Source organism: Anarrhichthys ocellatus, unplaced genomic scaffold (genome assembly GCF_004355925.1).
Source record: "Anarrhichthys ocellatus isolate YVR2014 unplaced genomic scaffold, GSC_Weel_1.0 scaffold47, whole genome shotgun sequence".
In the NCBI taxonomy this organism is placed as follows: Eukaryota; Metazoa; Chordata; class Actinopteri; order Perciformes; family Anarhichadidae; genus Anarrhichthys; species Anarrhichthys ocellatus.
The window spans coordinates 2,103,440-2,128,055 of record NW_022280077.1 but is presented as its reverse complement, the minus strand read 5'-3'; the positions used below and the strand labels follow the sequence as shown (position 1 = coordinate 2,128,055).

Below are 24,616 nucleotides of genomic sequence, written 5' to 3'. Positions count from 1 at the left end.
GTGGGTGCTGTTGGTGTCCTGATGGGAGGGTTCATGTTGGGTGCAGCTGTGAGCCAGTCTATGAGTGCTGCTACCGTAGCGGCCGGCATGTGCACAGGTAGTCTTATGTAACTGCTGGCATGTGGCGTGCTTGGGACACACAGTGTGCTTTGGCTTTTACCCTTTAATCACTCGTATAATACTGTTCAAACAGAAGGCCACAGGTCCACACAGCGTAGGCAGGTAGGCAAATAGCGGACTGACTTCAAAATATGCCGTCGCAAAGAGAGTGCGTGTAAAACGTTAAGCTGACAGCGTTGCCCTCCCCTGTGGTTACTTCTCAAAATCCCATCTGTGTACATACACACACACACACACGCATACATACACACACGAAAAGGCACAATTGCTTTGAATAACTTCACTTGATTCTCTGACATACAAACATACATATCAGCATTCTTGCCTGCACGTCATGACGCTACTGGCGTCAGTTGTTAACAGCACAAAAATAAAGATTCAATTCATTCTCTAGTTTTGTTGCGTTTACTGCAGTGACATAAATTGCTAATGTGAATTAAAAAATTCATAAAGCATTGGAGTTATGGCAGGATTAACCAACTAGGCCTCGGGTTAAAAAACAAATGTTCAGCCCCCGTTGACCCCCACCTGTTGTCAAGTTCCCATTAAGTCCAGTGAACACAGCAGACTACAATTGGAAGCTCAGAAGGCCCCTGTAGAGCTGGGCTCTGAGGCAGTTGTACACTTTGTGTGGTTGGTAATCCAACCCCGAGCTGAGGGACGAACTGTCTGAGCTGTTGTCTGTGTTTTTCTGCGTTTGTCAGCTTCGAGCAGAACTGTCACATCTTTGTATTTCCATGTTTGATTCATGGAGCTCTCATCTTTAGGCTGGATAGAGAACCAGGCACTGCCCCAAGGCCCCCAAACCTCAGGGTTCACCAGATTCACTGTGTGGAGATTACTTTGTGGTATTTTAGTGCCCTGCCTCAAAATGTGTTGAAACCTATTTTCAAATCCTTTCAGTTTCAGAGGGGGAGAAATGCTTGTGTGGGCCCACGGCTTAGTTTTTGACCTGGGTCCCCGTAGCAGGTCAACGTGACCCTCATCATCTCAATGTTGCTCTCTAGTTGCTTCTGGGTAATCAGCCAGGTCTGGTGTGTAGTCAGTTGATTTCACATTCTGAGCACATGATTAGGAAGCCCACATGCTAGTATAAGCTACACTTGTGGAAACTGACACATAAACTGTATATTACCACACAGGGTCCATCTATCCCCTTCTCTTACACAACACAGCATCATGGTGATTGTTATGATGTATAGCTGAGACAGTTGTTCAGGTGCAAGCAGCTGAACAACCCCCCCCCCCCCGGTTAACCATTTGGGAACAAGCCAAGGAAGTGGCTTTGTACTGAGGCAGGAAGTGAGTCATCGCTGTTGCTAGGCTAAATATAGCTTTGATGGCGCTAGCAGGAGGCGGAGCGGGCCTTCTAGTCGTCACAAATGTTATCAATGGGAGTTTTCTAGTGGGTGCGCACACACACACACACACACACAGCATCGAGAGACAGAGACACACGCAGAGAGTGTTAGGGGGGAGGGTGGTGCCAGTGACAGAAGAGTGTGGAAGCAAAGCTAACCATGTCTGGGAGCTGTTTGGGAAACGCTGCTCATCATCACTGATATCTACTGTAGCCTGTCTCCTTGTCCTAATGACCCAGTATTTCATTCAGTCACCATATATGTGCGTCTGAGTGGGAGCGGGACAGAGCAGTCGGTACAAAGCAGGGCATTGAGCTGACAGAAGTGTACCACACAGTCTGTCTGGGAGCTCTTCACGGGACCAAGCTCGTTCATCGTGCTTTGCAGCCAGCTCAGTCCACCATCACTGCTAAAAGATGGGGTTGTAGACCCTGCTCCAGACCAAATGATGATTTCATTAATTCAAGTTGGAAGCCTTGTCACATTACCTCAAGGCAGTGTGTTTAACACTGGTCAACGGGTCAGGTCACTGCTCCGCTGGTGATATAAAACATAAGAACGCTCCTGGCTGCAGTGTGGTGATTCAAAAAGGTGTGAACAAATGTTTTTGTTTTTTTAATCCACCTCTGAAAATAGTCCCCAACAAAGGAACCGTTAACATTCGAAAACTGCATTGCTCAGCTGTTTTTGGAAGTTACCGAGCATGCTTTAAAAAAATGTAACTATGTTTTTGTGAGTAATCAGTAGAAACCAAGAGACTCTGGGCGAAGTGTCACAGGCATGGCAGCGAGGTCAGAAACAATTGAGAGAACCATTGTTGTGTTTTGGTATTTAAATGGGATCATAATGTCAGACTTATCTGTGAAGGAAACATATAAAGGCACTTATTCTGGTGATCAAATCAGCCCAAAGAGTCTATTGTCCATCGATTCAGCCATTTTAAGGCTTGATTGTTCCTCCCTAACAAACCACCAGTGACAGAGAGGCTAGCTGTGAATGCATGAATTCATTTCCATACGAGCTACGAGTGTGACTTGACTTTTAGGTCTCCAACAATGGACTCACGAGAAACACCAGATGACTCGTTGCTTCTTCTCGAAGGGAAGTGTTAGAATAATTGGGTGGAGAGGCTTCTGATGCAGCATCCTTTCAGGGTCAGTGTGCTCCAGAGTTTAAAGTGCACAATCCCGCCCTCCTCTAACCAGGAAACGAGGAAATGATATCATTGTCTGCGGCCACTGTTGGAGCGCAGGCCGTTATGACGCATCGGTTGTGTGTTTCCTGCCCTCGGGGGACGAGTCCTACACAATGGATCCCCAGTTAGACTGTGAAAAGTAATCGGCTACATCAGCTCACAGACAGCTTTCTTCAGCAGGGAAAGACGTATCATAACGGCCGACAGAGAGGGAAGAGGAAGAAACTATTCTCCAAAATAAATGTGTGGCAGCTGACGTGGATTTTTATTTATTTTTGCATTGTTTGTTGTCATACTCAATGTAAAGGGAACTGTTTTGCTTGACATTGCAAACTATGATAGATTATTTTGTTAAAACTATTTTATACTGAGCTCCTGTGTGTGCATGTTTTTGCTCGTCTCCAACAGAAAGATGAAGTGTATCTGAATTTGGTTCTGGATTACGTTCCTGAGACGGTCTACAGAGTGGCCAGACACTACAGCCGAGCCAAGCAGACTCTGCCCATGGTTTATGTCAAGGTGTGTGTGTGTGTGTGTGTGTCCTTAACCACTGCGACATTAAGTGGTGTGGTCCGTATTATTAACAAAACCTGGGAAAGACCATATTAAATTAAACTCCGTGTTCAATATCTTATAGCATCATTACTGTCTCAGCAGAGAACCGTATATTATATCCAAAGAATGTAATAAACCAAAGGGTGTCGTCTCTGCTCCATTGTGTTAGTGAAAGATATGTGATGAAACTTCCATTTACTTTATTAAGACCTGAACCATAGGCATCCATAAACAGACTACACATTCCTAATATGTTTGTTTTCTAAAAGATTAGTTGTCACTTATTGAGTATTTCTGATTGTGACAGGTATGTGAGGCAAATGTGCGAATAATTAGCAAAAGCAGAAAAGTCACTGCACATTGCCCGTCTCTTCAGTCTGAATCATTTCTAGTGAAATAATAAAAATTAAAAAACACACCTCCAGTTTATTAGTTCCACGAAGCGGAGGAAGCACTCAGTTACCTTTTTAACTATGCGCACCAATATGAATATTAATCAGTACAGGAAATGTGGGATGAGAAGAGCTTGAGCACATACAGTATTGGTTCACCGTATTACCGCAAAGAAGCATTATTTATCACCTCACAAGAAAATAATGTAATGTTTTAGACATTCAGAATAGGTGAATCATATAAAGACGTCGCCTGCTTGTGTTCTAGATGTTGTGTTGGTTTAAAAGAGGTATTTCAGAGCTTAACATGTTTCGCATAGAGGACATAAGAATACGTTTTGTATGCAGATATTGCCAAAATCACAAGTTTTTGATTGAGTCTGAGGGGCGAAAGAATGCCTTTTGCAGTTACAGACTCATGTTTTGTTTTATCTCTACACGGCCTTGGTAACAAGGGTCAGGAGTTTACAGAGGCAATGCGAGATGCTGTCGCTTAAACATGATAAAATGTTACGTACTTGACCGGGCTGAAATTGAGTTCTTGAGTGATTGTTTTGAGACTTTAGCCCTGTTGTGAAAACTGAGCTTGCTGTGTGTGTGTGTTTCTGTGCGTAGTTGTACATGTACCAGCTGTTCAGGAGCCTGGCCTACATCCATTCTTTTGGGATCTGTCATCGGGACATCAAGCCCCAGAATCTGCTGCTGGATCCAGAGACTGCTGTGCTTAAGCTCTGCGACTTCGGCAGGTGAGACTCAGTAATTCTGTAACTGTTACGAGTCAACAGTGGTCAGATTTCTTTTTCCTGTAGTTTAAAGAAATAGTTTGACATTCTGAGAAATGCCCTTCATTCGCTTTCTTGTAGAGAATATGAAGCTGCAGCCGGTTAGCTTAAAGACTGGAAATGTCTCTGTCTGAAGGAAATCAAATCTTTATAGGTTCTGATAGGTGATTTTCTTTACCTATGGATAGAGCCAAGCTAGCTGTTTCCCTCTGTTTCCAGTCTTGATGCTAAGCTAACCATCTGACGGCAGTTGCGTCATATTTAGCATACAGACATGAAAGCGGTATTAGTCTCCTCATCTAACTCTCAGTAAGAAAGAGAAAATGGCAAACTACTCATTTGAAAGAATTTGGTCTTGTGCTGAGCTAAATGATTGCTGTTAAGTGTTCACTGAAGAGTTTGATGCTCCTTCACAATTCAAGCAATCGACTGAAAATGCCACCCAGGGAAGTTCATAATAAGCAAGTAGGCAGCGTTTTTCATTTTTTTTTACTTTAATCAGAAAGTCACTTACTTTTCTGTGTACATCCTAATCACAAGGCTTTTCTTCAGGTTCGATGATGATGATGATGATGATGATGATGATGATGATGTGGATGATGTGCTTTTGATTCTTTGTGCAGTGCGAAGCAGCTGGTCCGTGGAGAGCCCAATGTGTCCTACATCTGCTCTCGCTACTATCGAGCCCCCGAGCTCATCTTTGGTGCCACTGACTACACCTCCAGCATAGGTAGGCTGACTCCAGCTGTCACCGTCAACACTTTAACCCTTCAGCCTCTTAATAAGCTTCACCTCGGCCCATAGATGATATTTGAGTATGAACGCATACTGACTGAGATTATCAGATGTTCTGTATTATTTTGCTGCTCACGCAGACTCGTCCAGAGGATCGAGGTCATCTCTGCCCTTCTGTTGCTCGTATCGGACATCTTTCTTTCCTTTCGGTGATCTGTCTTTTCCTTTTTTTTTTTTTTTTTTTTTTTAGATGTGTGGTCAGCCGGCTGTGTTCTGGCAGAGCTGTTGCTAGGACAACCAATCTTCCCCGGTGACAGTGGAGTAGATCAATTGGTTGAAATCATCAAGGTAATGACTGGTGGTGACCCACAGGGCGTAGAAGTCTTCATATGTGATACTGAAAGCTTCTTTTGATGTGATGACGAGGAATTCAAGTTAGAGACATAATGCTCTTGTTCTTGTCTGCCGTTTTTTTTTTTTTTTTTTCTCTCCAGGTTCTCGGGACCCCAACACGAGAACAAATTCGTGAGATGAACCCCAACTACACCGAGTTCAAATTCCCCCAGATTAAGGCACATCCTTGGACTAAGGTGAGTCAACAGGTACAGGAGCCCTTTTACTTCTCTTAAGATCCACCGCTGCTTCATCGCTTGCCTCCATGCTTGTGTTTCCAACATACCCGCATGTCGCTCCGCAGGCATCCAACTCCATCACATCCACCCAACATAAGACCTAAACAGCCCTGAGCTGTGTAGCCCCCCATAAAGAATGACGGATAAAACACACAAGACTCAGTCAGTTGTCATGAAACTCTCTTTAGTGTTAGGATTTCACAGCTGAAACGCCACAGTTCTTTGAAATCAAGCTAAGAAATGTGTTTCTTCCTTAGTTCTTGACAATTTGTCCATCCTGCTCAGTCAGTCCTTACTTTGCTCTGCTTTATCTGTCTGTTTATTAAAGACAAGTTGGCCCGTCGACATCAGATACATTCGTTCTCCACTTCGCGCTCTCATCTTGGTGCGTTACAAGTCATGGGGAAAATAAAACGGGTAGGAAACGGTAAAGAGACATTCTCTCTTCCTGGCTGTCCCTCAGCAGTCCCACCCACAGGTCTTCCATTGGATAACCGAGTCGTCCAATAAGCAGGCAGTATGTCATCTCGTTGCCCTCTCAGGGGCCCTGCAGTGGTCGCTCTCTGCATCTGCGTACAGCTGTTCACTGCTGCAGCTATCAAAGCCAACCCTTCATTGATTTTTATTTACCCCTAAAAGCAAATAATTACATTTGACTGACTCATAAAACACACTGGGGATATTCTTTTTTCATTTTCAAGTTCATTTTGTGTGTGCGTGTGTGTGCGTGTGTGTGTTAGCAGCATTGGAATATCTTCTTTTATTTGCCAACACTTGAGAACAGACTTCATGTGGTCCCTGCTGACATCCGTATTTGTGTCTAACTGTCGTTCAGGTGTTCCGGCCGCGTACACCTCCGGAGGCCATCGCCCTGTGCTCTCGCCTGCTGGAGTACACGCCCACAGCCCGCCTCACCCCTCTAGAGGCCTGCGCACACTCCTTCTTTGACGAGCTGCGCGACCCCAACGTCAAACTGCCCAACGGGAGAGAGAAGCCCTCCCTCTTCAATTTCACCACCCAGGGTGTGCACACGCATATATATTGTTTATTAGTGTAGAGGACTGAAGTAGACCAGCAAATATTAACATTTTCAACTAAAACAGGAAGCTGTTGCATGAGTATTTTGAAAGAAAAGTCAATTAAGAGATTATCAAAATGGTTGCTGATGAATTTTGATCAACTAACTGTTTAAAGGACTAATTGTTTCAGCTCTAAATCAGTCAATATGTACATGTTTGCCGTTTCTCTTTCAGAGTTATCCAGTAATCCCTCTTTGGCCTCCATACTCCTCCCTGCCCACGCCCGCAGCCAGGCCGCTGCCTCTACCCCAACCAACACCTCTGCCACCACAGGTTTGACCCACGTTTCCTTCAACAGGCCTCTTTTTTAATGCAGCTTGAAGGCTCTATTTATCTGTTAGAATTACTAGTTGTGACTTCTATTGCTGCTAACTTGAAAAAGAGTATTTACTTGTGTTTAAGGTGGTGTGTAAAAAGCACTGTGGGCGTTTAACGCTGCTATGCAAGTTGCTTTCACCAGAGAGTTGACTGCTTACCTTACCTGACTACCCAAAACAACCAGTAACTGATGGTCACTGAGCAGCTCCAGTGGGGTGTAAAAGATCCTTCTTAGTAGTAACTGAGGAAGGTGATGAGCATTACTTCTTCACTTTCCCTGTCTATATTTTTCCTGTAAAGGGCGACTCATCACTCTATTTGCTGTCCCTCACTCGCCAATCTCCTCACAAACTTTGTTTAAGTAATTGTTTCACTTGACTGATCATCTCCTCTTCCTGTCCACAGATGGCAGCAGTACAGAGCGAGGTCCCAGCACCACCACCGCCTCTGCCTCGGCCTCCAACTCCACCTCCTGAGCCCACAGATGACCCGCCCCGCCCCGGTCTCAGCCCCAGCCCACGGCCTCTTCATTGCCCTGGCCAGGGGGTGAGCTTCGCTCAGCTCTGCTCTGACCTGCTCTCCTCCCTGACAGCAGCGGAGTGATGCCGACGCTGTCCGGGTTCAACAGCTAGCCAACAGCCCCATGCCATGACCACAAACAAAGCATCCCTTACCCGCCTCTTTTATCCCTGACTTGCCCCTCATCCAGCTGTTTGAACTCTACTCCATCCTCCGTCAAAGACGTCTCTCCGTGCCCTTTCAACAGGGAAGGAAAGCGCAGGGCCAGAGCTGTTGTCGACTGTACTATTGATAACAGTACACTGTACATGTATACACAATGCTAGCCTGCTAATGTTTGTAAGAGGACAATCTGTAGAAAAAGTCCTAAGCTGTTCCCCTTGGCCCTCTCCCTATCTGGCCTTCCCCCCCCCCCTTTGTCCTCCTCCACATTGTCCCATTTTTCTGCACCCTTTGACCTCTGACCTCATGTGTCCCCTGGCCGATCCCACCTATGGTTCCTCCTGTAGTGCATGGCCTGAGTATGGTTAGGATCACCCGGGGGGGGTCATCCGCCCTTTCACTTCACACCTCCACTTCCACAGACGAGGCATGAGGCTCACGCACGGGTATACACACATACACACTCATAAACACACACACACACACATGGGTGCATGATGATCCTGATGTATGTGGAAAGAAGCAGTCTCCTTGCGGGGGTAAAGTTTGGACGTTTTTTTTTTTTTGCCTGGGGTTGTTTTTAAATGGTCAGAAAAGCTGTTTAACTCGACCTTGTTTTTAATTTTTGTTTTGTACTCCTGGGCAGATGTTTTCGGATTGCCACGTGCAATGGATGTGACATGTATCTGGTCCTGTGTGTTTGTATAATATATACATACAATACAAAAACAGACACGCATACATACACAGTTTATATATTACTTTCCCTTATGTATAAAAAGTATATATAGATATATGTATATTAACTACAATGGTTCAGAAATCATTTATGGTGAGCTCATATCTGGCTGAGCAGTGGCAATATTTGCCGCTGCCTAAGGACAATAGATTTAGATATGGTGGTGTTTTTGTTTTCTTTGCTGGAGTGTGGTTAGATTCCAGCAGTCTCTTCCTTGTTCTCCTGTGTTGTCTCTATTAAGGCTGTAGATGGATTTAGGGCATTGCTCTATTCCCCGTCTTTGTACCGACTCTGTCTGTGACGGTGTTTCTGTGACAGTGCAGTGTCTAGACAAACACCTTTCCCCGTCTCGCTCCTCCTCTCTCTCTCCGTCTCTGTGAAGAATTCAAGACGTTTCTTAACACTTTTCTTTCCTCGACGCCTTGAGAAGTCTCGGCGGCGGTCCCTCGGCTCATCTCTTGCTGTCTCACGTGTTGCGACCACTGACTGAAGTGTTAGCCTAGCCTTCTTTCTCCTCCACCCGCCGCACATAGAGCCACTCGGTACAGTCTGTCCAAGCGTCTTATTTACAGAGAATACTCACTACATAAAAAAAATAAAAATAAGAAAAGAAAAAAAGCAGAATTTGTATATACAGTATAAATGCTCCTCACCAAAATTCTGACATGTATGACTTGTATGTTTTTGTTTTTTTTGTTTTTTTTAAATGTTATGTTGATTATTTTTTCCATGTTGTGTTCAAGGTATGTATATATGCAGACCCATGTACTGTTTATGAGCAAAAACAAAGATGACAAAGGGTATGGAAAGACATGAAAAAAGATTAAAAAAACAAAACAATCAGGGCAAAACTGATGTTTGTGGATATTGTAGATGATGATGATCAGCTTTATCCAGCCATATGTTCAATCTTACCTGTACAGTACAGTAGATGACAGCTGTATTATTGTAACAAGAACTAGTCATGTATAGTGTAACTATAGTTTGGAGTGCCTTTGCTTTCATACACCTTCGCCTTGTTCCCCTCCTCACCCAGCCCCCGCCATCACCCTCCCCCTCCCGATTGTGACTCTCCCTTTGGTGCTGTTGAATGTCCTGCTATCCCACAACACACACACACACACACAGTCCCACTTGATTTTCAGTCCCCTCCACTCGCACCTCTTCCCCTTTTTCATTGCACACTTATTGTGATATACAGACATTTTCCTTAAATGAAGAAACAATTCGACAAGTGTTTATTTTAATAGTTGTTTGTCTTGGACACACATGCACGCACAAACATGTATACCATAGTTCTGGCACGGGCTCCGGGGCATGAAGTGAGGGGAGGGGGGTTCCTCATATACTGTATGTGTATATATATGTATATACACAAACAATGCAGTACAGTTTCTGTGTTAATCACAGTGATGGTTCTGTTACCAAAGCCAAACTAAGATGTAGTTGTGATGAGCCATCCTCAGAGGCAGTAATGTATTCTGTCTCTCTTCTTCTCTCTCTGGATATTTTGTTGTTGATCTGTCCTCTTGCTTGTTCTCCTTCCTGTCAGCATACTTGGACGGTGGGAGGGATTCAGTAGCACCTAAGGTCGAGTCATGTAGCCTCTCTCCTGTCTCCTGCTTGCTGTAATTTCGCATTCATGGACGTGTTGCTAACCACCACACAAACGTTTGACCACCTCACCCTTACCCCTAACTCCAGTTCACTAAAAACACCACAAAGGTTACCAAAACAGAGAACAAGCAAGTATACATGCTAGTATAATATATTATACTAGCATGTACACTATGCTAACTGGGGTTAAAGAAAAGAAAAATCATAGAAAATACTACAAAAACATCATGTATAACAGTACTACTACTTGAATGCCTCTGTTTGTGACTGAAATTTTTCTTTCTTTTCTTTTTTTCTTTCTTTTGTTCTGTGAAGGTAAGCTAAATGTGCACCTCTGTAAATATTCCCTCTGCGTGCTCTGAGGAATAGTTCCCTGGTACTGTAATTTGCATTAAATAAAGAGTAGGATAGCCTGGAAATGATCGAGCTCTTTGTCTGTTCCATCTTCTTTTAGTGTGAGGGCAAAATGGACGTCAGAGATGGTATGTATTAAGCCTGTTCAGAGTGATTTAGTCTTGAATGCATCAATATTTTCAGAAAAGTGAGACGTATGAATGTTCCGAAGAGTTCTGACTTGGTCTCGGATGCCAAATAACAGAGCCAGCAGCTACATATTTAACATACTTTAGAAAATTGTGATTAAGTTGATAAGAATTTTCTCTCACTATACTTTCCCAACACAATATGCTGGCTCCAGCATAATCAAATATATAGAAAAGGCAGAGAAACACCAAAATCAATAAGCTCCATCCTCTGGGTAACATAAATGTCCGAGGTATAAAAAGGGAAATAATGATTGTATTAGTTTAGCTGTGAGATATAAGAACTCTGAGTTTGAAAGACGAGGAATAACAAAACACACCAACAACTAAATAAAATCATTCTAAAAATATAAACTTGCCAGGATACTTTTTATGGAATTGTTTAGGCTGTGCCCTGTGATCTACTTGACAATGTTAGCCTTTCAATTGTCCACAGTGGGGCAGTGTTTGCCTTATTATGCTGTTAATGGAGCGGAGGCACCATCACGCACTGCAGTCTGGAGAGCAGTTTTATTCACAGTAACACTAAACAACAACCTGAGGTATAAAACGCAAAGAATGTCTTTGCAACTACAGCTGTTTTCCTTCTATGAGAACTTCATGGACTTTTGAAAACCATTAAACCTTTAAAACATAACGTGAACACTCATTGATAGACACAATGTGTACTCACTGTAAGCAAAACAAATAACACATGTCAAATCCACCGGTACTGTAACCACTTAAAACAAACTTTGTAAAACTTAATCCTGCCTTACTCATGGCTTCTTTGACGTGTGGGTGACCAATGATAGTTTACAGCAGGACTAACAATCATCTTTATGTTTTAGACCATCACTTTTTAACACGTGCACAACAAGAAAAACAGAATACTTTGCCTTAAATCAATGAACACAGTCAGCTGGTCCTGTCCATGTACAGTAGATGACAGTATTAAAAGTCATGACAGCAGTTTTTACTAACCACCTCCATTATGAGAGGCGAGATAATGTCTGGCTGGATGTCCTGGATCTGCAGAACCTGTTTGCTGTACTCCTCGGTCATTGTTCTCATCTCCGTGAGACAGGCCATCACTTTAGGGTACAGCAAGCTGAAGGCACAGAGGAAACAGAGGTGGTTCAATCTGTCAGAGGTTTCAGTGAGTGAACTGAGAGTATTTCACTCACTCTTTTTCTGGTCCTGTCCTCTTGAAGTCAATCCAGGTTTTTAGTGTCAGTGCCGTGTTTTCATGAAGCTTGTCAATCACACCGTGTTGCTGCACACCAGGACGGTCTGATAGATCAAATAAAAACAAATCTCTACTAGTGAGAAATACATTTTTATGTTTGGCTGGGTACTAATACACACTGTTTCTAGGGTTTAAATATTCAGCAATATCAGCAAGGACTGTGATGAAGCGCCGCTACCTGGAGAAAACAGGGACATGGCCTGCATGAGAACGTACTCTTCGTCCTGCAGGCCCAGTTTGCGCAGCATGTGGTGAAATCTGAGCAGAGGCTCCAGCAGGAGCGGCTGGAAACCCGCTGCAAAACGACATGACAGAGATGTCAAGCCAATGATAGACCATGAGACAAGTGAAAACATGGAAAACTAACTAATTAAAAATGGATCATAATCTTTGCAGGGGAACCAGAGATGTTGTCTTGTCAAAACATAGTGCCTACATGACCCTAAATGAAACTCACCCACTTTGGTTGCAGATTCTGGTCAGTATGAATGAGCTGCTAACCTCAATTTTTTTTTGTCAGCACCAGCCTGTATATGTTCAAACAATCTGCAGCCTCAGCTTTTATGTGAATATAAGCTTTTCATTTCATATTTCAGTTTTAAAAATATTTACTGTAAGTACATTATGGGCAATATAGACAAAATTATTATCAGGATTACTTCAACAAGATATTTTTCTGTTTTATTGGATCAATATTTACAAAAGTATTAAAGATCACAAGCTAAGAAGTTTTAGTTGTCATCTAATGCAATGAATACAGCTGCATAGGACCACTGTCGTCAAAGACTTTTCTTTTAGAGCTGCATTAAAACATCCAAATAGAATAATATTCTGTGTGGCCTGAATTATTTCCGAATCTTATTGTAAATATCCCATAAACATTTTTGAGAGACATTGCGCACAGGATCAGTCTTACAGAGTGTCTGCCAGCCGAGGGAGTACAAAGCTGGAAGACAACGAATGAATGCCTACAGCTCTTCAGTTTGTCTTCATAAAAGGAGCAGACCGCACCAGTTCGACGACATTCTTGTGAGCTTTCCTCCACCCGTCACGTTCCACCTCTGTGAACATGACGTGGGAGAGAAGTGCACACACACTTTCACACATAAAACAGTTTGCAACTTCACATACAAAGATGCAGGGCTAATTGACACCGAAACAAATTAAATGTGGAACTTCCACCTCATTGACCCCTTCATCACGTAACAAAAAAATGGTTTTATTATTACAGTGCTATTTGTAATGTCTACGTACATGTTCACACCGCACAGTGGATACAGCCAAGCCTCCTCCTTTGAACATATGCCAAAGCATGCATTGGCTCACCTCGCACAGCGTCATCGATGCAGTATTTCATATGGCCGCATTCCCAGATGCCTGTGTTCGCATTGAACACCATGTTGAAGCGGATCTGCATAATTTCAAAAGTGGCTCCCTTCAACAGAGCAATTTGGTCACCCATGTTGAGAGATCTGTAAGACACACACACACACACACACACACACACATACACACGTAACAGTGAGTAAGTTGTTCCAGGTAGACATCAGTTCTAAAACAAAACATATTTGGTATGCATTGAGGCACACATTTACCGGAAGTCCCTGAGACCTTTGGAGAAACGAATTATGTCCTGAATCATGTAAGTGGTGAGGTCAGTCACGTGTGGAAGAGCCGAGAAAACACTGGCTTTTCTGACCTCTTCGTCCTCGTGGTTCTCTTGTTTTTCAAAGGAACCAGAGAGACTGGAGGAGGAGGAGGAGGAGGGCGAGAGGGAGGGCGAGAGGAAGCAGAGTGAGCTTTCAGACTGGTTGAACTCACTCGCAGGAAGGACGTTTCTATCGATGGGCTGAAAAGATGAAAGCATTGTTCAGACATGTGAAAACAACGACAAAAGACAACACCTAAAACGCGCTGTCAGTCATTCACGCACCCTGAAGCCACTGAAGCGGTAAAACGCTGGGTCGAATGAGTTGTGTTGGCCACAGAGTAGCTCCTGAATGGCTTCCTGTTGTTGGGAGGACAGCTGTATTGGTGCGTCAAGCATCTTCTTCGACTGGATTCGGATTCTCCGCTCCAACACCTTCTTCTCAGACATGACCACTACAAGGACACAAAACATACCTGCATGTATAGAAATCTGATTTCAAAAACAGTTTCACAAAACTAGCACTCTAGCAATTGAAATTTGAACTCCTCAAATCAGATACTTCTGTCTTAATGTAAATACTGTACAGGTTTAATACGGGATCATACGTTGTATCTGGATGTTACTTACTTTCTTGGCGCATGCCTATGGCCTGGCATTTACGGAAGCGGCAGGCTTGACACGAACGTCGGTTGTTTTTCTTTATATTGCATTCATTCAGGAACCTACAGCGGAGCTGCGTTGGCCTCTTTACGGCACGTCTGAATTTATTTTAAAAAATCCACTTAGTAACAGCTTACAAACATCAATTTGATGTTAAAAAAAATCACATGCATGAAAACACACATTGTATTACAGTCTTACAGTGTGCGACGTATGTGTGTAACGACAATGCTGAATGATGACGTCACACTGGTTCTGTTTCAGATATGTGAAGCTAGCCGTCCGCACAGCTCACAGGCGGCTACTGTGTATCTGAATAAAGGATTCAATGAAAGAATCTGGAGGCAACACTACTGATTAAATAGTTTGGCCAGTGCACATATTGCCTAAAGGAATCTTACAGAAACCAAACTGAGCAGACAACGATATTTTACAGTGTGGGTTATTTCGCAGTTTTATAGCTCTAATTTAATTCATTTAATAAGTAAAATATTTAGAGATATATAATTGTATTTCAAATAGTATGGTTTTAGCAAAGATGCAAGGGTTTTGGGAACAACAGAGCATACGACTGGAGTTGTGTGAGAGTGTATGTTTTGATATAGTTCTGCTGAGCCCCATTTTCTTGAAAGTTTTCTTCAATAATTCAAGGCAACACGGGTAGAGTAATTGATGTAGAAAGAGAAGGGACAGTTTTGCTGGAGAGATGAAATGCTGTCTGGCTCAGTATCCATTTTAATTCATCTGATGATTATACTTGTTTGGTGCCTCGTTTCAGAAATGCTGCTTAAGCCAGTGAGAAAACTGTAAATCTGCCCCGATGATAAGTGCAAGTGAGGCACCTGTTTCCTATATCACAGATGTCCCTGTTGGTTGTTATAAATAATGGCAAAACTGGGAAGCAGAAACACAGACTGGGATGAGGGATAAGCTGCAGCATGTGTGTAATATAGAGAAAACGAGTGAGCGAAACAACCTCACCTGAAGAAGCCCTTGCAGCCTTCACACGTCAAGGCGTTGAAGTGGAAACCCTTGGCCAGATCTCCACACACACCGCAGGCTTGGGGCTCCTCATCTTCCGTCACCTCTCCGTCCTCATCCACCGCTTCATTGTGCCTTGTGAGCGCTTCTCGGATGCTCTGCACTCCAGTGTCCTTCTCACTCATTCTCCCCTGTGAGGATGATGAGACCAAGGAATTTACTTTTAATTGTTACTTAGATTGACATTATTTAATTTTAACTAATTGTATTTATGTCGTTGGCTAAAGAGTTTTTAATTTGGTATACTCCCTATTGATTAACTTTAAGTACAACATTGTTTATGGATAAAAATGACAAGTCCCTACAAAAAAAAAACAAATTTACATAAGACGTATGCTCTGCAATAATGAGCTGTGACGCGCTTACCTTCTAAGACAACAATATTGGGGCTGAATTCATTCGACAAATGGTTGCAGAATCATTTTCTTCTGTTGCATCGTTGAATAAAGGTGCAGTGACGCATGCGTTTAAATGAAGGCTCAGTTGAGATATTTAAGACTATTAAAAGCCTTTCATTGTAATCCATTCCCCGAGGCTAAATTATCACAGTGGGGAACCATTTCAAACTCCATCAAAGAGCATCAAGTAACACCAAGTACTATGAAGTGCCTTAATTGCAGCGGTGCAAAACAATGAATAGTGCACACGCTTTCAACAGAACCACTTTATACTCTCATTACTTCCAATGACACATATAAAGTTGCTTGATCTGTCACAGTGATCATACTTTTATAATAGTTTTGTATAATTGTATTTTTGTTTCAAATCTTCAAGTCAGTGAACTGAACTGACTGAGAGGGACAGACCTGAAGAAAGTATATTTTTTCAACCTCAAATACGTATTCTCAGTGTCAATAAATGTGCTACTATAAATACATCATCAATCCACTATATGACATTATTAACCACAATCATAATGCGTATAGTAGGCCTAATGTGATGTGCCTTTAACCTGTTACCATTCCTGTAAAATTAGCCAGACACAACCAGAACGAGTAAACGTTTTACGTTCGCTTACACAACCGTGTGACTGGCAGTGATTGAGAAACATCGATTCTCAATAAGCACCTCGCGAAATACATTTTTTTTGTTTGGGCCACGCACCTCTGTCGTCATTCTGTTAACTTGGTGGGCAGAAAAAACGTTTTGACACAGTCCATTTCCATTTTATATAAGTCGAAACAAAAAAACAACAACAAGTAAAGTGACTCTTATGTAATCTGAAATAGATAAAGAGTTTTCCGACATCTCCTTTGCCTGGTTAAAGGTCGAGCGTTAATCAAACTGTGATCGAGATCATTCCACTCACTGACTTGGTGACTCCAGATGTCCACACAGCTGTCAGTAGCCCACTGCGCTTCGGTAGCCTCGGATTTACTTTACACTCAACAGGTGTCACGAGTGCCGCATTAGCTCTTCCTGTTGGCCGTGTTGTTTCATACCCTGGCTGCAGCCTGCGGGACGGGCCTGTCCGCAGAGAATGTGCGTGTGTGTGGGTGTGTGTGTGTGTGTGTGTAGGTGTGTGTAGGCGGACGCCTTTTGGATTTTGATAGGCGTCTATTCAGTTGTTAAATTATTTTTTTGTTACAGTTAAAATATGAGAAAATAGAAAATTTGTTACAGTGTATTTTTTCTCGTACTTTCTCCTTAGTGTTCTCCTAAACTCTACAGTAAAATGATTTAGGGTTACCTGAGCACCATTGTGACCTCAGTTACTCCAAACTTTGATGTCGGCAGTGCTGAGGCCACAAGGGGCTAATTTATTATGCATTCTGTGTAGACATTGAAAATCCAGCTTTGTTTCCGTCCCATGACTTTTTAAGACTTTTTAAAAGTCTTTTTAAAACTTAAAAAAAAATTGCATTAGACTGAGAGCTGAATTGCTGTCAGTCATTACAGGCTTATATTATAAGAATTAGACCACATCAAACGTCTTTCTATAACTTCCTATCTCACTTTAAAGCACATTTCTTTCTGTAAATAAGTCAATGCATGAATCAATCAGTCTCTCTGTAAAAAAACTCTGTCAAATTTCTGTCAAAATAAAATGAGAAGTGCTTCAGTGTGGTGGAGGAAAGCAATCAACTGATTAAGGTGGAGAGCAGGTGCACCAATACCAACTGGCACCAGCATTAGACTTAACAAATAGCTATAGCATAATACAAGCCTTAGTCCAGGGCCCCTATCAGGCACTCCATACCATCACAGCAGCCCAACTAGAGTCCCCAAATAGAAATGGAGCTTGTACTTGGACCCTGTCAGAAAATGTAGGAATATACTGAACATTCTAGTTAAAGTAGTAATAATCAAAAGACTACAATCAACCCATAAACCCACAATGATGAATATGAAACTTTAATAGTATTGATGAACAGCAAATTTAGACATCAGACTGCATTTCAACACGTTATATTCATAGTCCTCTCTTTACTCTGTTTCCTTCCCCTTCTCCTGCTCCACTTGGCTGATCATCTCCTCGAGGACCCGGTTGGAGGCTCTTTCAGAGGGACAAGTCAACTGCGTCGACAAGAGAGTACTAGGAAGGATCCCAGAATGCTCAGCAGCTCCCTGAATGATGCTCCGAGCTGCTTGTAAGTGTCTATGCTGCCTCTGGTGCACTGGGGGAGAGAAATCACACAGTTAGACCGCTGGTAAATCTATCATTTAACTTTATCAGTCAATTGTCATTTATTGTTTGTTTCTATTAAGGGAACGGGTCTTAAAACGTGGTGCCTTTTTTATCTGTTTGTAATTGTTGGTACAAATACCATCTACTCATAATTTTCAATCATTTTGACATTGTTTACTATGATAACAATGTGTGAATACATGGGAAATAGGAAAATCTCCCAAACCTCTTTGCCTGACAGTGATCTTCTCGACCTCTGGGATGAGGAAACTGTACATCAACTCAGACACAATCTCCTCCGACTGAAGATTGTTTCGGCTAAACACACACATTATCTTTGGTCATTATTGCTGCTTTGAAATTTCTGAATATAAAACATTAGCTGGCATGCTGAGGTATCCATTACCTTTCCTCCATGGCATAGGCGATGTCGTTGACCTCCTTTGCCCTTCTGTGGATCTCCTCTCTGGCCTGCTTGTCAGCTGTCTGCTCCACGGTTGCTAGGATGATGTCCTCCAAATACAAATCCACAGTTTCCTGGTGCACCTGAACCACCTGTTACACAGTGTTTAGGACACACACACACACATGCAAAGCAATAACACCTGTGCACCGCAAACACATACAAACATATTATCCTTTGCACACTCGTAGCTAACAAATGACACATGTACACACTTGTCTGAAGATCTCATCTTCTTCTCTGCGTCTGCGGTCCTCCACCTGTCTCCTCCCATTCTCCTCAGCCTCTCGCAGGCGACGGTCTCTCTCAGCCAGTAGTATAAAGGCATGGATCCTACGCTCTTCCTGGAGATGAATCAGCCCCTTGGACAAGGTGTCGAATAGGTGTTCAAGCTCGGCGCCTACCACTCCGGCCTGAGAAGCCTCCTCTTGAGAGGTCTGGGAGGGGAGAGAGGAGGCCCATTGAGATTGTTTGGAGTTGGTAACATTTTGTATGTGGATGTGACTATGTTTTTCACCTCATGTCTATGTTTGTCTCTCTGATCTTTAAGGGTCATCACGAGCCCTTTGTCAGCTTTCTGTAGCTCTTGCTCCTCCCCCTGCAGGGCGTGGACAGTCCTCAGTTCCCGAAACAGCTCCAGATGGTTCTCCTTGCCCTTAAACATCTGTAAAACAACACAGACAGAAGTGAATAGAGAGTAAATAGAGTCCTTACAACTTAAGAACATTTAAATATTTCTGTAGGCACTTCAGCCATTAAAAAAAAGTAACGGACATGCAAGTAAACATGCACACACACACACACACACACACACACACACATGCATGTGCATGCAGACATGTTCAGACCTTGTATTGAATACTTCTTCCTCTCAGTAATTTCTGTAAGTGGATGACTGCGAGCTCTATCTCCTCGTCCCCCTATAGAGGGACACATGAATGAGTTAACAATAAAACGAAACATGTAGGATGAGCAAGGTTAATGTCAATTAGAGTCAGAGACATTTGCTGACCTCTGGTGGCTCCTCCACTATGGGAGTGACAGGACGAGGAACGGGCTTCTCCCTCTTGACAGGAAAACACGAAGCTTTTTGCTTATTTTCCTCCTCTCTCAGGGCCTGTAGACCAACAATCGGTAATACATGTGTATGTAGAACGTAAGTGATATACTTGAACGTATTTCTTTCTGCTTTACCTTGTATTTTTTCATCATTTCTATTTCTCGGCACTCAGGTGGACTGATCACATTGTTGATGACTTTGGGCTGATGTCTTTTCACCCATGGCTTGAGGTCTGAGGCAGAGAGTCCTGCCTCTAACTCCAGCAAACCTATGATTGACAAAAAGTTTAAAGTTTCCTTGAAAATAAACGGATAATGTTGTCTCTGAGATGCTAGTATGGAGATGATCCACACTTCTACTTGATGATTCAGACCTTCATATGCGTTCAAGTAGTGGCTTTTTAACTCATTGTTGCAGGTGTTCCTGTTGGAGAATGTATCCCTGCGGCTCCGAGGGGCACATGGCTGAATATCCGTATAGTTTTTGCCAATGCCAAGTCGCCCCAGCTTCCCCTCCACATTTCTCCCCTTGGCTTCCAGTTTTCTCAGTGCTACACACAAAATAACCACGAAAAAAAGAAGATGAAAGGGAATTTAAAAAAACCTTGAATAATACATTCACGATCGAGATATGATGTTAGAGCAGAGCCAGCGGTTGTCTTACACCTGGTGTAGTCATTGTGAATCTTGTGTAGTTTGGTCTTTTTGTCTTTTTGGAGCTTAGAAAATATGTGGTTGAGTCTCTCGCTTGTGACTTCTTTCTGGGCCTCATCTCTTTGCCTCAAGAGGTCCTTCAGCACAGTAAGACGAGCATCTTGCAACCTTGTCGCCACCACAGAAAAACAAAGAGCATGGCAGAAGGGCAGGTTTTGCATGGTGAAGACAGCAGGAACATCAAGGGGAAGGAGAGGGGTCACAGAGATTACTTAATAAGTCAACATATTATTCTTGGTTAGACATGTAGTAGCCCCAAGTACTATGTGTTTGTAGCATTTTGATGAGAGAACCTACCTTTACAATGCCATCTCAAGTAGAATTGTGATGGCAGAAGGCTTAAGATATAATGCTACTTGATACATGCTAACAGGTGGCTCAAATCTGTGCCAAACTGCACTAACAACATGTTGGATGAGTAGTGGTTTACTTATCTATTTATGTCTCTTCTTGTTGGAAATAAAAAGTTAAATAACAGCGGTTAAGGTGCAGCACCACTCACTTCTGGATTTCTCCTTCTCTGAAAGCCCACTCTTTGACCTCCATCTCCTCCATCATGCGTCTCCTTTTCTCCAGCTGACTAAGGTCATCCAATGGAGGAAGGGTGGTCGCCCAAGCTCGTTTGGCACGTGCCCGCTCTATCATTTCCACTTCTGCCAGGCCTGCAGGCAGACCACGACCTAAGGGAAATCGTCATCAGGGAGGGTTTAATGAGATGCGTAGGTAAGCTTAATAAAAGACACTAAAGGTACAAGTAGACTAATAACCTGGTAGGTGCCGGTAAACTATTCAGATGACCACTAGTGGGACAGCTGAATATGTCTAGTTTTAACAAGGTAATTATACATTATAGTCTCTTCTAGTGAAGATCTGAACAGTTGATCATGTACCCCAAGTCAAAGCTGCCATTTGCAGGAGTTCTGAGGGAGTTGTCCCACGTTGCACCACATACTCAGGGCTGTACGGGTCTGTCTGTGTTTCACTTTCCCTGTAGTCTGTCTGGACCCCGACAGTGAAGTGGGTGGGCTGTTCAGAATGCCCAGCATTCTTTCCACCAGAAGATACAACGTCTTCTCTGATGAGACAAAATGAGAGGATGCACCTTCTAACAGATTTGGCTGGTAAATAAAGAAGTGTGATGAATCAATGCGGTACTTACGTAGGCAATGCAAAAGTTGCATGCGGGGGAATCTGCTCTGCAAAGGGAATCAGAGGGCTAAGGGAAACAGAATGGAACACCTCGTCAGAGACACGGTCAATATCTAAAGTGGAAACTGTGGCAATATGCCAGTTATACTTTGCAAACTGTCATAATATCAGGTTGAAGAAACTGCTGCACAATGTTGGTATGGTTGTATTCCACCGTATTCACAGCTGTGAATGAGTGAGTGTAGACAGGCCAGTCAAACCGTTTAAAGTATTTCCAGCGATCAGCTCCGGTCACATGGCACTCCTCCCTTTTCAGCCATGACTGAGACTTTGGAATAACCCTGTCAAGTAGATAATGCCAAGAGACCCAGTGTATATTTGTCAAGAGTAGCTAACGTAGTTAACCTTGAATTAATACTCATTAAAATGGTGTCTGTTAGTGTTACCCAGCCAACTGCTGCAATGCCTCCACACGCTGTTCCGTGTGGCCTCGCCAGCGACGATCCATAAAGGCCGGTACTGGGTCTGCTGGGTCCAGCTGAACGGTATACCGCGGGTAGTGGGACAGGTCACTGAACATCGACTCAAACACAGGCACTCTCCTCTGATAAAGGCAGAGAGAAATACAGTCAGCGAGTGCATTTCATGTTCAGTCTGTTTCTTTATTCTCATGTTAAACAGTAGCAGAAAAAATATTGGCCATGGGTCCTAGTTGAAGAGCAAAGGTAAACACAAAGTGGGTCAATTGTGACATTTTTTCCTAAGCTCCATGTTAATAGTGTGAAATAAAAAATATGAATTTAACTTAGTTATACACAGTACAATATTACAGCACAAGCTTCCTTTGTATGCTCTTATCTAATAAATGCAGCTTAAAACAAACACTATTCTGACAATAAATCGGTGTTCTAGAAGTTCTAGATGAGTTTACGGTATACGTGTAAACAACTGAGAACAATACTGTCATTTTTAGACAAATCTGTGAGCAACAGAACTTAACCAACATAAAACATGGTAATAAGTAAACAATACAGTTTGACCCAACATATGTCTTGTGTTGCTAAGCCAAAATGAGTGTTGCCTTTAACTTAGTATTTGGGCAAAACAATAAGAGTTACACATTAGGGCTCAACAAAACCAATATGTTGCTGTAGGACACATGTCGACGCAACTTACTATTCGGCCCTTAGACGCACTGACTCTGGACCTGGCATGGTTCACCTCCGATGACACCGTGTACACAGGATCTGTGGAGAGACAGTTCACTAAATGTGTAAATGGTATCGCGTCAGCGTGCATTTAACGCTATATTATAAGTATACTTACCATATAAGTGGTCATAAAGCCGTTGTGGCCTCACAACTTTAGAGGCTTCATTTGTCTTAGGATTCGTGCGAGTGACGCTCATTTTCTCGCTTAAAAATCGTGGTTTCCTTAACGCGTCTCTCTCAGACAGCTCTGTGGTGTTTAGCGATGTAACCATGGTGAAGGTAAACTCAAAGGTTTAACGTTGGGGGGTGGGTCATTTTATTATCTGCATAAAACATCGTGTCGTTGAAAGAGCAGGCTTCACGAAAATGAGACTCTACAAATGACGTGGTCGTGCATTACATGTGATTAAAAAGGCAAACGTCCAAGCAAATGTACCGAACAAAACAAGAGGAGAAGTTAACGAACTACAACTCCCAGGGATCATTTCGGAGCGTAGCGTTCTTCGCCCCGGCTGTGTCTCATTCGTGCTTTGGTCGACTTGAGGCTCATTAGTGTGGAAGAAAAGCCATTCTCCTGACAAAACATGAAACGTGATTCCTCTATAAGAAAGAGATCATTTCAAACGAATTGCCACAACATGAACATATAACATCGTTACAGAGACTCCTGTGTTTAAATGTTGCGGAAGAGAAACTTTCAAACGAGGACGTGATATATATACTCCCGGGAAAAGCGATTCCTCTCAGGGATGGTTCCGCCCCCTTTGCGTCTCGCCTTACAACATAACCTTTACATTATAAGAATGGAATTATAACCCCAGTGATGGAAAAGAAAGTACATGTCATCTGTTTCATGTTATATGTGTGCATGTAGTCAACATATAGTCACAACAGTTTAATACATTGCCCCAAAATTGATCAACTAGTCCTACAAATTTAAAAAGATGTTGCTTAATGTTATTGCTGATAGACCAGGGGGGTAGAATAGTATGTTTCTATGTTAATGTGAAAATAAATTATACTTTTATTGAATTATCCTGCTTAGGTGTTTGAATGGTAAAATTACATTTATTTGATTTACTTTGACAAGAGTTCATCAGTCACAGAGGAAGGCTTGCCCCATTAAGTACAAATGTACATCAGGAGCTTCTTTTGGCTATTACTCTTTTTCAGAAGACATATTCATTGTTTCACTTCATACATCTCTCTTTTTTCTTTACCCCTCAGAGCATATTGTTGGTGAGCCAAAAAGGTTGATTTTGACATCAACAGGAAGTCTGTGTTATCAAAGGAAACAGCCACACACACACACACACACACACAGCATGTGGCACAGAGAGTATTCTCTTCCTCAAAGGTTTTTTTTAGTTTTGGATTAGAGGAACACAGCTGACCAAAGCAACATTTCTTCACAGCTGTAAAAAAGAGCCAGTTTTAGTGCCAAGTGTGCCAGCTCACAGTCAGCTGAACTTATTTTTGTTGAATAAACACTGTCTAATATTAGATCTTAGAAAAAGGAGAACACGCTTGTGCATGGTAAAAGCTGGATTACTACAACTGTCACTTCCTCACATTAGTGTCAGTACTGTTTTTGAATTCCCAAACTCAGCATTTTATGAGTACGGGCAAATAAGTGCTGGCCGAGCTGTGGGTTGATTTCCTGTTTAACCAGAAGGTTTTATGCAGGCCTCTCTTTCAGAGATTGTATATCTGCATTGAACATTCATTATCACAGTTATGGGCAGAGTGAGAGTACACTCAGCAAACAGAAACTTTGAGTTTTTATTGTTCATCTGCCCCCAACCTGATTTTATTTGGGGCAGCTAATATGAAGATGTCTCATTCCATGATCTACTCATGAACCACAAACTCCACATTGAGCTTGCAGATCATAACCACATGCACACAATAACTACCTAATGTGTTGTTGTCGGTTCATCTCTGATCTGCAAACTGAGGATGGAGTCAGCGCCTCTGCATTGTGTAACCGTTATAAAGCAAGATGTTCATACACCAGCAGAGACCGCAAACCAAATTACACTTACTCAGCACAAAAGATTTCT

The 24,616-nt window shown here is 42.6% G+C and overlaps 3 protein-coding genes across 5 annotated transcripts in view; 1 reads left to right on the top strand and 2 right to left on the bottom strand.

Annotated features, from left to right (window-relative positions):
- Positions 1–10,632, top strand: part of gsk3ba (glycogen synthase kinase 3 beta, genome duplicate a) — a 25,435-nt gene extending 14,803 nt beyond the window's left edge. The window contains exons 4-11 of one of the 2 annotated variants that reach the window (XM_031869360.1): positions 3,085–3,195; positions 4,239–4,369; positions 5,029–5,135; positions 5,391–5,488; positions 5,635–5,730; positions 6,608–6,794; positions 7,026–7,124; positions 7,575–10,632. In XM_031869360.1, the coding sequence (XP_031725220.1) occupies positions 3,085–3,195; positions 4,239–4,369; positions 5,029–5,135; positions 5,391–5,488; positions 5,635–5,730; positions 6,608–6,794; positions 7,026–7,124; positions 7,575–7,645 (900 nt within the window). In that variant the 3' untranslated portion in view covers positions 7,646–10,632. Of the gene's footprint in view, positions 1–3,084; positions 3,196–4,238; positions 4,370–5,028; positions 5,136–5,390; positions 5,489–5,634; positions 5,743–6,607; positions 6,795–7,025; positions 7,125–7,574 lie in introns of both variants that reach the window. The other variant, XM_031869359.1, reaches the window with a different exon arrangement.
- On the bottom strand, positions 9,646–16,713 carry nr1i2 (nuclear receptor subfamily 1, group I, member 2). 2 transcript variants are annotated; one of them, XM_031869361.1, is made up of 9 exons: positions 16,638–16,713; positions 15,269–15,459; positions 14,255–14,385; positions 13,910–14,079; positions 13,572–13,825; positions 13,303–13,448; positions 12,155–12,271; positions 11,915–12,020; positions 9,646–11,838 (listed from the first exon to the last, which is right to left on the bottom strand). In XM_031869361.1, exons 2-9 carry the CDS (start codon positions 15,451–15,453, stop codon positions 11,682–11,684), a joined length of 1,266 nt encoding a protein of 421 aa, XP_031725221.1. In that variant the 5' UTR covers positions 15,454–15,459; positions 16,638–16,713; the 3' UTR covers positions 9,646–11,681. The 2 variants fall into 2 exon arrangements, with proteins under 2 accessions (XP_031725221.1, XP_031725222.1); XM_031869362.1 differs by lacking the exons at positions 15,269–15,459; positions 16,638–16,713 and adding an exon at positions 14,489–14,496.
- An 878-nt stretch (positions 16,714–17,591) lies between these two features.
- On the bottom strand, positions 17,592–22,846 carry cfap91 (cilia and flagella associated protein 91). The gene is made up of 17 exons (XM_031869435.1): positions 22,669–22,846; positions 22,519–22,589; positions 21,789–21,946; positions 21,603–21,683; positions 21,353–21,409; positions 21,084–21,268; positions 20,696–20,873; positions 20,144–20,301; positions 19,854–20,030; positions 19,615–19,748; positions 19,433–19,537; positions 19,269–19,340; positions 18,938–19,084; positions 18,636–18,857; positions 18,364–18,512; positions 18,184–18,275; positions 17,592–17,946 (listed from the first exon to the last, which is right to left on the bottom strand). The coding sequence occupies exons 1-17, from the start codon at positions 22,823–22,825 to the stop codon at positions 17,756–17,758; spliced, it is 2,334 nt and encodes a 777-aa protein (XP_031725295.1). The 5' UTR covers positions 22,826–22,846; the 3' UTR covers positions 17,592–17,755.
- Between the last annotated feature and the right edge of the window lie 1,770 nt (positions 22,847–24,616).

Excerpts from the sequence above, each read along its gene's own strand:
- nr1i2 (XM_031869361.1), bottom strand. The coding sequence starts at position 15,453 with ATGAGTGAGAAGGACACTGGAGTGCAGAGCATCCGAGAAGCGCTCACA. Across the intron at positions 14,386-15,268 it reads GGCTGCAAGGGCTTCTTCAG|ACGTGCCGTAAAGAGGCCAA; the intron begins GTGAGGTTGTTT and ends AAATAAATTCAG. Across the intron at positions 11,839-11,914 it reads AGGACAGGACCAGAAAAAGA|CTTGCTGTACCCTAAAGTGA; the intron begins GTGAGTGAAATA and ends CTGTGCCTTCAG.
- cfap91 (XM_031869435.1), bottom strand. The coding sequence starts at position 22,825 with ATGGTTACATCGCTAAACACCACAGAGCTGTCTGAGAGAGACGCGTTA. Across the intron at positions 19,341-19,432 it reads TAGTGGAGGAGCCACCAGAG|GGGGACGAGGAGATAGAGCT; the intron begins GTCAGCAAATGT and ends GTCCCTCTATAG. Across the intron at positions 17,947-18,183 it reads GATCACTGTCAGGCAAAGAG|TGCACCAGAGGCAGCATAGA; the intron begins GTTTGGGAGATT and ends TCTCTCCCCCAG.